The sequence below is a fragment of the Salmo salar genome, chromosome ssa10 (genome assembly GCF_905237065.1).
Source record: "Salmo salar chromosome ssa10, Ssal_v3.1, whole genome shotgun sequence".
NCBI lineage: Eukaryota > Metazoa > Chordata > Actinopteri > Salmoniformes > Salmonidae > Salmo > Salmo salar.
This window is the reverse complement of record NC_059451.1, coordinates 36,498,999-36,511,659: the sequence shown is the minus strand read 5'-3', so window position 1 is coordinate 36,511,659 and position 12,661 is coordinate 36,498,999. Positions and strand designations below refer to the sequence as shown.

General features: G+C 41.7%; 1 protein-coding gene across 4 annotated transcripts in view; it reads right to left on the bottom strand.

Annotated features, from left to right (window-relative positions):
- Positions 1-1,481: 1,481 nt before the first annotated feature.
- The window catches only part of LOC106560319 (coiled-coil domain-containing protein 18), a 54,126-nt gene continuing 42,946 nt past the window's right edge, over positions 1,482-12,661 (bottom strand). For 2 of the 4 annotated variants that reach the window (XM_014123112.2, XM_014123111.2), the window contains 4 exons: positions 3,753-3,890; positions 3,360-3,497; positions 2,800-3,012; positions 1,749-2,648 (listed from right to left, as the gene is read on the bottom strand). In XM_014123112.2, the coding sequence (XP_013978587.2) occupies positions 2,508-2,648; positions 2,800-3,012; positions 3,360-3,497; positions 3,753-3,890 (630 nt within the window). In that variant the 3' untranslated portion in view covers positions 1,749-2,507. Of the gene's footprint in view, positions 2,649-2,799; positions 3,013-3,359; positions 3,498-3,752; positions 3,891-12,661 lie in introns of all 4 variants that reach the window. The other 2 variants (XM_014123113.2, XM_014123109.2) reach the window with 2 other exon arrangements.

Below are 12,661 nucleotides of genomic sequence, written 5' to 3'. Positions count from 1 at the left end.
TCCTATCTCCTCCCCTTCATCTACACTGACTGAATGGATTTAATAAGTGACATTAATAAGGGATAATAGATTTAACCTGGATTCACCTGGTCAGTCTGTCATGGAAAGAGCATGTGTTCTTAATGTTTTGTATACTCAGTGTAGTGAGTGTACATCTATGAACATTTATGTGAAAACAATCAACCACGTTACAGCAGTGCAATTCCACCTGCAGAAATAGCCTGGCAGCTGACAGAGAGAGGTGGCAGGACACCAGAACTGAAACCCAACAAGCTTTTCATTTAATATTCCCCCTGAAATCCACACAGATCCCTCTAAATGCCCTCTGCACGCAGCTTACCATTGAATATGCAAGATATTCTTATGAAAAACGATCAAATCTGAGGGTAAAAAGATTATAGAACAATTTTGGAGAATGAAAACCCTAAGCAGTGCATTAAGAATAAGCCTGTTGGATTGTTCTTCTTCGAAAAAGTCATTTATTGAGCTGTCTTTGCACTGTGAATTGAAGTGAATTTGACAGTAACTTACAGGCAGCTCATTGGCAAGTAAGTTACTGTATTTCATATCGCAGCAAATATAGGCTCTTACAAGGTACCTCTCAAAATATGTTAATAAGTCAGAAACAACAATACCATGCACCCACTAGTGGTCAAAAGGTTTTTGGTACTACAAAAATACGGTATGGTACTGTATTCTGTGGGGTAGAATTACAGTACCATTAGAAATACAGCAATTATTTCCCCACCCACATTTTCCCATAATGTACCATCATTTAAGTATGCTGCAGTAAAATGTTTCACAGCATTTGACTGTTGACAATACCCAAAATTACCGTATAAATTACACTTTTCCGTTACAGTGTGTGAAAAATTACGTTTTTGTCAGGGACACTTAGAAGGAAGAGGAAGAATACTGTCTAATAGAGAGATGAAAAAGACAATGTCCAGCGCAGGAACCAAATGTATGCATTTTGGTTCAGGCGCACACAAGAGATTAAATCAAGTGTGATGCCTAAAGAATGTGGTTGAACATTGGCAGTTGAGTTCAGCAGCTTGGCCGTGAGTATGGGCCTGCGTAGCATCCCAACTGGCACCCTATTCCCTATATACTACTTTTTACCTATATGACTCTGGTCAAAAGTAGTGCACTGTATAGGGAATAGGGTACCATTTGGGCCGCAGGCTGTGTCTCTGGCTGCTATTGTGTGGTGCTGAGCTGTCAGCAGCTGGGGTATTTGGCCACTTTGTTCCCCACGTGGCAGTGTGACAGAGGGGGAAGGCATGTACCTCTGCCCTGGGATGACTGAGGGCTAGCAGTCGCCTCAGGTTAGGGCCGGGTCCATCACCATCACTCCTCCTACCACAGACTGCTGCCTCAGCACATTCTGCTGCTTTTGTCTGTTGTACGTACACACACACACACACACACACACACACACACACACACACACACACGCGCACACACACGCACGCACACACGCACGCACACACACACGCGCACACACACGTGCACACACACGTGCACACACACTTGCAGTATAGATAAAAACACACCGACAAACATATCCAGACACAATCTGTGAATATCTTAGTCTGCTCTTGTCCTAAAAGAAAATGAAATTGGAGAGATTGAGGATACACAGTGCCTTCATTAAGTATTCACACACCTTGACTTTTTCCACAATTTGTTGTGTTACAGCCTGAATTTAAAATGTATTAAATTGAACATGTGTGTGACTGATCTACACACAATAACCCATAATGTCAAAGTGGATTTAGTTTTTTGGAAATCACATAATAAGTTGCATGGACTCACTCTGTGCAATAACATGATTTTTAAATTGCTCACCTTTAACGTAAACCTGGCAGAGACAACAAATGCTTCTCAAATGGAACCCTATTCCCTATATAGTGCATTACTTTTGACCAGGTCCCATAGGGCTCTGGTCAAAAGTAGTGCACTATGTAGGGGATAGGGTGCCATTTGTGACACAGACAGATTGCTTTGCTCCATATCTCCTAGGATCATAAGGAACCCTACATAGCCACTCCTAGGATGAGCAAGGGAAGCGATTTGGAGGTAGCATTAGGATCAAATCGCCTGCAGATGCTGCTCCGTTTAATTTCCTGCAGAGAGCAGCTCTTCTCCGTGCAGCAATACTAATGGCACAGATCACTTGGAACAGACAAATAAGGGCGTAACACTGCTGTAACACTGCCACGTTTCACAGTGGTTTAGCATATGTTGTCAATAATTATAATTGGTGTTTAGACCTGCTGAATGTTACTTTAATAGTAAACAACAAAATACAAATAGTCATATGCGCAATCAAAAGTACATTCTGAATGAGCACATTACACTCCACCAAGCATTTGTGCATGCTACTAGACTCGTCTACAATACAATAAAAACAAAAGCATTTCATTTGTCCGAAAGGACTTTATCTCATATTCAAAATAAAATGTATATTTGTCGACAAAGGTATTCTTTATCAGTCTTCTCTCTTACGTTGTGGTGGGAGTAGGGAGGGGGCTGTAGGGTTGTGACCTGATAGAGGTCAGACAAGAGCAAACAGCTATTTTATGGAGCTCCTTGCTTCTCTCAAAGCTGGAGATCTTGGTCCTTAAACGTGTCATTTCGGATTCCTGATCCCCCCCCACCCAAAACAAAGATAATTATAATAATGACTTGACCACAATCAATGGGTATGGCAACTCCAAGATAATGAACTATCAAATAAACATTAGCTGATGTTTATTTGGAGTCATACAAGAGGATATTCCTTCACAGCTCTACCTTGATAAGCAGGGTCTCGCTGGTGCTCTGCAGCAGCTGTTCTCTGGTGTTGAGTTCTGCCAGCAGGGCGGTGGTGTTGTGCTGGGCCTCCTCCAGCTGTAGTCTGTAATTCTGTAGTTCAGAGGTCAGCTGAACCTGGGAGCAGCGTAGGGTGGAGACGACACACTCTGACGCCTTCAGCACCTCCGCCTGGCTCTCCTGTAGAGCTGACAGCTGGAGGAGAAGAGACCCCCATTGGTTTAACAGAAGGGACTCATGCTCATTGTCAGTACTCAAGAAACTTAGAAGACTGTCCCTCTTATCTAATGCTTTTCTGAATCAGAGGATCCAACAAAAACAGAGGATCGATTTAGTAAACTGAGATGTAAGATAACCCCCAAATACTCCCTTCGCACGGGAGGATAGACCTGGGAATTTAGCAGATAATTCCTAGGAGAAACTCAGTATAAAAGGGTCAAAGTTTTAACCCCTCTACTGAACCTGGGTCATTCTTACAACATTTGATGTGAATGTAACTAAATAGACAGTTATTATGACCTAATGTAGTAGGCTCTAGGTACCTCATTCTGTTGCAGCCATCTCAGTGTGTCTAGCTCCAGTCTGAGGGAGGCCACTGTGGCCTGGAGTCTGGCCTCAGTCTGGGCAGCCTGCTCCTCCATCCTCCCCTGCTCCTCCTCCATATGCCTGGCATGGTTCTCCTATCACCAATATCACCCAGATGACCAGGCATTAGCACCGTTATGTGCCGCACTCCAGTATCCACAGCGCTCTAGTAGATGTTTTACAGCACCTAGTACAAACACTGATACTCTTGCATGCTCAAAAGGTGGAATTATATCACATAGCATTTACTGTAAGTACCACAGCACACAAGCGCTGATTAAATTATATCACGCCACGGACATGTGCGCTTACGTGGGAGACAATAAGAGGGTGTCGTGATTGGGTCAAACCTTTTCACGGCATAACTGAACACTTTCTTCTAGCTGTATTGCCAGGATCTCACAGCGACTATGCATCTCCTGGTTGTGAGATGTCCTCTGGAGCTTCTCCCTGCACAGAAACAGCTGCTGGCCCTGGACTAAGGCTTCCTGATGGCCAAACACAAACACACACACATACACAAATACTGTAGCCACAGTTCACAGAAGACTTACAGAAAGACAGTCAAATGAGAGACCCATATTGAACACAGAAGACTTACAGAAAGACAGTCAAATCAGAGACCCATATTGAACACAGAAGACTTACAGAAAGACAGTCAAATGAGAGACCCATTTTGAATACAGAAGACTTACAGAAAGACAGTCAAATCAGAGACCCATATTGAACACAGAAGACTTACAGAAAGACAGTCAAATGAGAGACCCATATTGAATACAGAAGACTTACAGAAAGACAGTCAAATGAGAGACCCATATTGAATACAGAAGACTTACAGAAAGACAGTCAAATGAGAGACCCATATTGAACACAGAAGACTTCCAGAAAGACAGTCAAATGAGAGACCCATATTGACAAAAGAAGAGTAGATGTTATGTCAGAACTCAGAAATAGACACTGATGTCTAACTGCTGAGGCAACATCTTGAGACAAAGCTGTCAAAACTGAAACCCTTGGTAAACATGTTTTTGTTGAGTGATAACAGTAGTGTAATGACAAGATAGACATGGTTTATACTGTAGATACCGTATACCATTGTTTCATTAACTTTTTTGGGCTATTCAATTGCAAAACTGCCATAGCATTGCCACATATTATACTTCTGAAAAGTGTTCCTTTCCCAACAACATATCAACATGAGTACTTCTTATGCCTCTAACAAAGGAACATTCCATGACACGGTTGATATAAAATAGATAAAGGTCAGCTGAGGTGACTTCATCATGTAAAATACAAGGAAGATGTATGAGATGATAACTGGGCCCAATGTAGTAGCCCAGTGAATTAGTGGTGAAACTATTATAGTGTGTGGTGTATGAAAGTAGACAGTAGAGTGAGTGAGAGTGTGTTATTGTGGTCAGCTTGTGTGTGAGATGCTGTTATAATTTACAGTGTTAGATAATAAGCCTATCATTACGTTAAACTGAGGAACTCATTCTCACGCTCCCCTCTCTCTGAGAACCACTAGGACAACACAAGGACAACAGCCTCCTCCTGTCCCACTGTGGACGTGTTGACAAAGATGTTACATGGGAAAGATGGGATTGGATTGTGGGATAAATGTCAGTGCCCAAGTGTTGAAAAAAATTACTCCCCCCGGGGAATCTGGTTAGAACACCCATGAGACTACAGAGCAGTGTTGTGTTCGAGACCCCCTAAAGCGAGACCGATTCAAGAACAAGACCGGAGGAAACTGAGTCAGAGTCAAGACCGAGACCGGGAGGGGGACAAGGAGCAAGAGACCAAGTCAAGACCGAGATCAGAAAAATGCGAGTCCAATTCAAGACCATGCTTGTTATTTTGTCAAATCACCACAATAATAAGAGTTCAAAATGTCCAGTATTTCTGTGTTCATATTTCAGAAATTCAGAACAGTGAAAAAATGCATGCTGAGGGAAAATAGAGACACTCTACAAATTATTACTAACCCAAACACAGTGGGGAACAATGGGCCTTCTACGCCTTCAGAGGGCTAAGGATTTATAAAATAATTATTAGAATAATAATATTGTAATTATATTATTATTTTCAATAATGTTCTGATTTAATCTCTTCAGTTTTTGTTGGAAAGGGTTAACACTGAAGCAAAAAAAATATCCAATCACGATTTTTCTTTGCTGGTCTTTGGGGAGATAAATCTAGCTAGCCAAGTCAGCCATTGGCTAAGCCATTCGGAGCTAGATAAAACGCATCTGCCATTCAACTGTATTAGGGCAACATTTTGGAGTGACAGTGGAATCAACCAATCACATTTTGACTTAAAACCTCTTACACCTAGATGTTCCGCTAGCGGAACGCCTCGCCAGTATCCCATGATAGAGCGTGGCGCGAATTACAAACTCCTCAAAAATCCCAAAACTTCAATTTTTCAAACATATGACTATTTTACACCATTTTAAAAGACAAGACTCTCCTTTATCTAACCACATTGTCCGATTTCAAAAAGGCTTTACAATGAAAGCAAAACATTAGATTATGTCAGGAGAGTACCCAGCCAGAAATAATCAGACACCCATTTTTCAAGCTAGCATATAATGTCACAAAAACCAAAACCACAGCTAAATGCAGCACTAACCTTTGATGATCTTCATCAGATGACACTCCTAGGACATTATGTTATACAATACATGCATGTTTTGTTCAATCAAGTTCATATTTATATAAAAAAACAGCTTTTTACATTAGCATGTGACGTTCAGAACTAGCATACCCACCGAAAACTTCCGGTGAATTTACTAAATTACTCACGATAAACGTTCACAAAAAACATAACAATTATTTTAAGAATTCTAGATACAGAACTCCTTTATGCAATCGCGGTGTCCGATTTTAAAATAGCTTTTCGGTGAAAGCACATTTTGCAATAATCTGAATAGATAGCCCGGCCATCATGGCTAGCTATTTTGACACCCACCAAGTTTGGCACTCACCAAACTCAGATTTACTATAAGAAAAACTGGATTACCTTTGCTGTTCTTCGTCAGAATGCACTCCCAGGACTTCTACTTCAACACCCAATGTTGTTTTGGTTCCAAATAATCCATAGTTATATCCAAATAGCGGCGTTTTGTTCTTGCGTTCAATACACTATCCGAAGGGTGACGCGCCGGCGCGTATTGTGACAAAAAATTTCAAAATATGCCATTACCGTACTTCGAAGCATGTCAAACGCTGTTTAAAATCAATTTTTATGCGATTTTTCTCGTAAAATAGCGATAATATTTAGACCGGGAGACGTTGAATCCGTTCAAACACAAAAAAAAAGAAGAAAATGGTGTCTTCACATGCACGTGCGCGCCCGTGTCATTGTTCTCAGATCGACCACTTTCCAAATCCCCTACTGTTTTTCGCCCAGGGACTGCAGAGTCATCATTCCCCGTTCTGGCGCCTTCTGAGAGCCTATGGGAGCCTTAGAAAATGTCACGTTACAGCAGAGACCCTCTATTTACCATAAAGAGGCTATAGAAGGACAAGAAATGGTCAGAGAGGGCACTTCCTGTATGGAATCTTCTCAGGTTTTGGCCTGCCATATGAGTTCTGTTATACTCACAGACACCATTCAAACAGTTTTAGAAACTTTAGGGTGTTTCTATCCAAATCAAACAATTATATGCATATTCTAGTTTCTGGGCAGGAGTAATAACCAGATTAAATCGGGTACGTTTTTTATCCGGCCGTGAAAATACTGCCCCCTATCCTAAACAGGTTAATGGCTGCGACCGTTATTACAAAAATGTATGGAAACTTCTGCCTTCTTGAAGGCCAATAGGTCACTGCGCAAGAGTGAGCAGTAATTTTCCCAGGGTCCAGCTAGCTAGCTTTTGTTATTGGCTAGTTTGCAGCGGCTGCAGCAAGTGTTATCAAAGAGGATGTTGTTGCTAATTTGTTAGCATCTCTGTTTTCAAGAATAACTTTCAACTAGTTAAGTTTCAAATTATCATCATCTGGTGAGTGGAATTGTGTTTTTTATTGCAGCATGCTTGCTGTTAGCCATCTTTTTGAGAAAAATAACTTGTGTGTGAAACACTGTTGCATTTAATGTCAAACTGACAGCATTTTAGCATCATGATATCTTATTAAAGTCTGTTCATACACCCCCCTGGGAAGAATATAACACTAACATTTTTGGGGGACAAGCGACCAATTAATTAGATATGGTAATTTTCACGTTTTCATAAATTCTTAGTATACGTAATTCCCAAACATTCTAAGGCATTTGTGGAAATTCTATAGCAATATAGAGTGGGAAAGGGGCCATGCGTTTGGACAATTAATAGACACTGCAGTAAATAAAACAGAATAAAAGCATCTGTCTACGCAGACCGGTGCACTATAGCCAATCAAAGCTACTGTAGGCCTTTATACAAACAAGCCATTTGCCACAAGGACCTGCCATCATTCTCTTTGAACTGGACTGTGTGTTTACTGGCAGTTGCAAGAGCGTGACTTTAGATCAGTAGAATGCATTTGCCAAAAGCCACAAATTACACCTGAATGGATTTCTGCAAATATGTAAACACAACAGAAGTATTACCTCCCAAGTGGTGCAGTGGTTTAAGGCACTGCATCTCAGTGCTAGCTGTGCCAGTAGAGATTCTGGGTTCAAGTCCAGGTTCTGTTGCAGCCGGCCGCAACCGGGAGACAAATGGGGCGGCGCGCAATTGGCCCAGCGTCGTCCAGGTTAGGGGAGGGTTTGGCCGGCAGGGATGTCCTTGTCCCATTGCGCACTAGTGACTCCTGTGGCGGCCTGGGCGCAGTGCGTACGGTGTTTTTTTTTAATTTCTTTTTTTAACCTTTATCCTTTATTTAATTAGGCAAGTCAGTTAAGAACAAATTCTTATTTTCAATGATGGCCTAGGAACAGTGGGTTAACTGCCTTGTTCAGGGGCAGAACAACAGATTTTTACCTTATCAGTTCAGGGATTCGACCTTGCAACCTTCCGGTTACAAGTCCAACGCTCTAACCACTAGGCTACCTGCCGACCCGACATATTGGTGCAGCTGGCTTCCGGATTAAGTGGGCATTGTGTCAAGAAGCAGTACGGCTTGGTTGGGTTCGTCTCTCTCGAGTCCGTACGGGAGTTGCAGCGATGAGAGAAGACTGTATCTACCAATTGCATACCACAAAATTGGGGAGAAAACGGGGTAAAAAAATATATAAATCAAAAACACACCACGTGAGTCCTCTTGCATTTTGGAACTTTACTGTCCTATTGATCAAACAACCATGAAAAGGTAGGCTCTCTCTCCCTCAGTTATGCACATCAACAAGTTCAACAATTAATGCTAGCCAGAGCAAGATGAACTAAAATCTAACTAAGGAACATTAGATAAACCCTCTCAAATTTTGGGCTGTCAAAATTGCACTGATAAATGATGGAGTATTGTAGTCTCCTCGCCCTTCTGCAGCATGCCTGCCAATGCATGCTTGTCCCAACCAAGCACCCAAGCTAACTGGCTAAAGTTGGCTAGCTTGCTAGCTAGCTACTTCCAGACACAAATGAGAGAACAGCTCACTCTGACCATTTTACTCTCCGTAGCAGAGCTGGTTAGGCTGTTTACATGTTATCTAGAGCGTTCTTGACTAACTATTATTTTTTTTGCCTACGTTTACTGACACCAGTCATATTCAGCGGGTTTTTCCCGTTTGTCAATTAATCGGTTGTTCTGCCCACTGGCACACTCAGACGAGAGTGCTCTGAAATCGTAGATAGCCAGAGTGAATTTGCGAATGCAAGAGATATGTCCACTGGATAACAGTTGTTCAAGTTCTTGCGATCGGCATCTGTAGCTGTGTATAGCGACCGAAAAACACTGAGGGGATGGCATGACATCCTCTTAGCAGCTAGCTAGCTCTGTTTGGCTCTGTGTTTTTAGCTTGCTACATAAATAGATACGCTACCCTATTAGCCACGTTGTGACTTGTGATCATTGCCCTTGCAAGTTTGATTGTATTGACATTTCCGGTATTAGATACATTTGTCAATTTTTGTCCAGAATATTGAATCATTGAAACTGAAACAGTACATCCAGAATGGAGGCAGCAAACAATGTACCAGGCCAGCTGTGATTTACAACATGATAGCAATATTTTTTTGACTGCCGAGAAATGTATTGGTGAATTATATTAATCATGCATTGAGCTGCCTTAGTGTACGTCATGGAACGTTGAGTCAAATATAACCTACTTTTAAAAACTCTTATGTTGGTTTTGTAGCATGAACTGGAAATTGTACATTTTTGACTGATATTTTGATTGTCTGTTTGCTTCATATCGGCAAAGTAGTTAAAACGCTGTCAGTTCCAATTTAAACTTTAGGTCACCAGTTACTTTGTGTGCTAAACATGAAATGTTTTTTTTTGCAATGGGAAGTACTAGTTTTAAGTGGGAAAGGCTTAATGGTTGTGTTTTTGTATTCTTATCATTGGTACTTAATCATCCTTTAACATGATGCTGTGTGTGACTGCTGTGTTTCCATCGCCCCTATGCAGTGATGCGTGGAGAAGTGGGTATACTCAAATTTTGCCCAAAGGTTCCCAATCGGCCCACCCAGTGAAGGAAAGGCACCCTGTGTGATGTGAAAAATCCTGTTTTCCTATGGTTTTTCTGATTTTCACTCTCAAAATGTTACAGAAAAAAAAAGTATTGTCCACAACAATCTGATTGGGTGGGCCTGACAGGGCATGATGACAACTGAGCATCACAAATAGCCTACTCACCAACAATTCGGAACTAAACATTTTCAATACCTGGTTTGCATACCCATTGTTGCCTTAGTTAGCATTTACTGGTAGATATCATAAGTTGAAACATCTTTCCTACACTACTGGCTACTGATGTCATTCTTCTGTGAGCTGCTCCATGCCAAAACCAGTTGAGCTGCACACTCTTGCTGCTTGCAGATGACATTCCGCTGAAACTAGGCTGTGTGCGCGTAGCACATCTAAATATATTTAACGTGCTTTGTGAATGTGTAGGCAACTTTGTGCATTATTTCTCTATTCTACTACATAATTGATATGTCGTATATATCCTCTACACTACATTGATACGCGTCAGTAGGGATTAAGAAGTGAGTATATGCAATACCCACTGAAAAAAAGTGGGTGTTCAGTTTATACCTGCGTATACACGCCACTACACCACTGGCCCTTTGTGTTTTACAGCTCAGCATTCAACACCATTGTACCCTCCAAGCTCATCATCAAGCTGGAGGCCCTGGGACTCAACCCCACCCTGTGCAATTGGGTCCTGGACTTTCTGAAAGGCCACCCCCAGGTGGTGAAGGTAGGAAACAACATCTCCACTTCGCTGACCCTCAACACTGGGGCCCTACAATGGTGCATACTCAGCCCCCTCCTATACTCCCTGTTCACCCACAACTGCGTGGCCATGCACACCTCCAACTCAATCATCAAGTTTGCAGATGACACAACAGTAGTGGGCTTGATTACCAACAACGATGAGACAGCCTACAGGGAGGAGGTGAGGGCCCTCGGAGTGTGGTGTCAGGAAAACAACCTCACTCCACGTCAACAAAACAAAGGAGATGATCGGGGACTACAGGAAACAGTAGAGGAAGCACCCCCGATCCACATCGACGGGACAGTAGTGGAGAAGGTGGAAAGTTTTAAGTTCCTCGGCGTACACATCATAGACAAACCTATATGGTCCACCCACACAGACAGCGTGGTGAAGAACGCGCATCAGCGCCTCTTCAACCTCAGGAGGCTGAAGAAATTTGGCTTGTCACCGAAAACCCTGACAAACCTTTATAGATGCACAATCGAGAGCATCCTGTCAGGCTGTATCACTGCCTGGTACAGCAACTGCACCATCCTCAACCGCAAGGCTCTCCAGAGGGTGGTGCGGTTTGCACAAAGCATCACCGGGGGCAAACTACCTGCCCTTCATGACACCTATAGCACCAGATGTCACAGGAAGGCCAAAAAGATAATCAAGGAAATCAACCACTGCCTGTTCACACCGCTACCATCCAGAAGTTGATGTCAGTACAGGTGCATCAAAGCTGGGACCAAGAGACTGAAAAACAGCTTCTATCTCAAGGCCATCAGACTGTTAAACAGCAATTACCAACTCAGAGAGGCTGCTGCCTACATTGAGACCCAATCACTGGCCACTTTATAAATGGATCACTAGTCACTTTAAACAACGCCACTTTAAATAATGTCACTTTAATAATGTTTACATATCTTACATTACTCATATCACATGTATATACTGTATTTTATACCATCTACTGCACCTTGCCTATGCCACTCGGCCATCGCTCATCCATATACTTACATGTACATATTCTCATTCACCCCTTTAGATTGATGTGTATTCGGTAGTTATTGGGGAATTGTTAGATTACTTGTTAGATATTACTGCACTGTCGGGAACAAGAAGCACAAGCATTTCACTACACTCGCATTAACGTCTGCTAACCATGTGTATGTGACCAATAAAATTTGATTTGATTTACAAAAAGTGCACTCTCCTACATGAGTGCGCTGTTAAATCGGTTACTATCCTTTCAGAATCACAAACCTGTCACACACTGAAGCAGTGGCGACCTGTCATTCAGGGCAGGTGGGGCTCTGCTTTGAAAAAAATGTGTGTATATATCTATATATATATCTATATATATATATCTATATATATATATATCTATATCTATATATATATATATATATATATATATAAACACACACACACACAGTACCAGTCAAAAGTTGACACACCTACTAATTCAAGGGTTTTTCTTTATTTTTACTATTTTATAAATAAAACCCTTGAGTAGGTGTGTCCAAACTTTTGACTGGTACTGTGTATGTGTATACAGTTGAAGTCGGAAGTTTACATACACCTTAGCCAAATACATTTAAACTCAGTCTTTCACAATTCCAGACATTTAATCCTCGTAAAAATTCCCTATTTTAGGTCAGGTAGGATCCCCACTTTATTTTAAGAATGTGAAATGTCAGAAAAATAGTAGAGAGAGTGATTTATTTCAGCTTGTATTTCTTTCATCACATTCCCAGTGGGTCAGAAGTTTACATACACTCAATTAGTATTTGGTAGCATTGCCTTTAAATTGTTTAACTTGGGTCAAACGTTTCAGGTAGCCTTCCACAAGCTTCCCACAATAAGTTGGGTGAATTTTGGCCCATTCCTCCTGACAGAGCTGGTGTA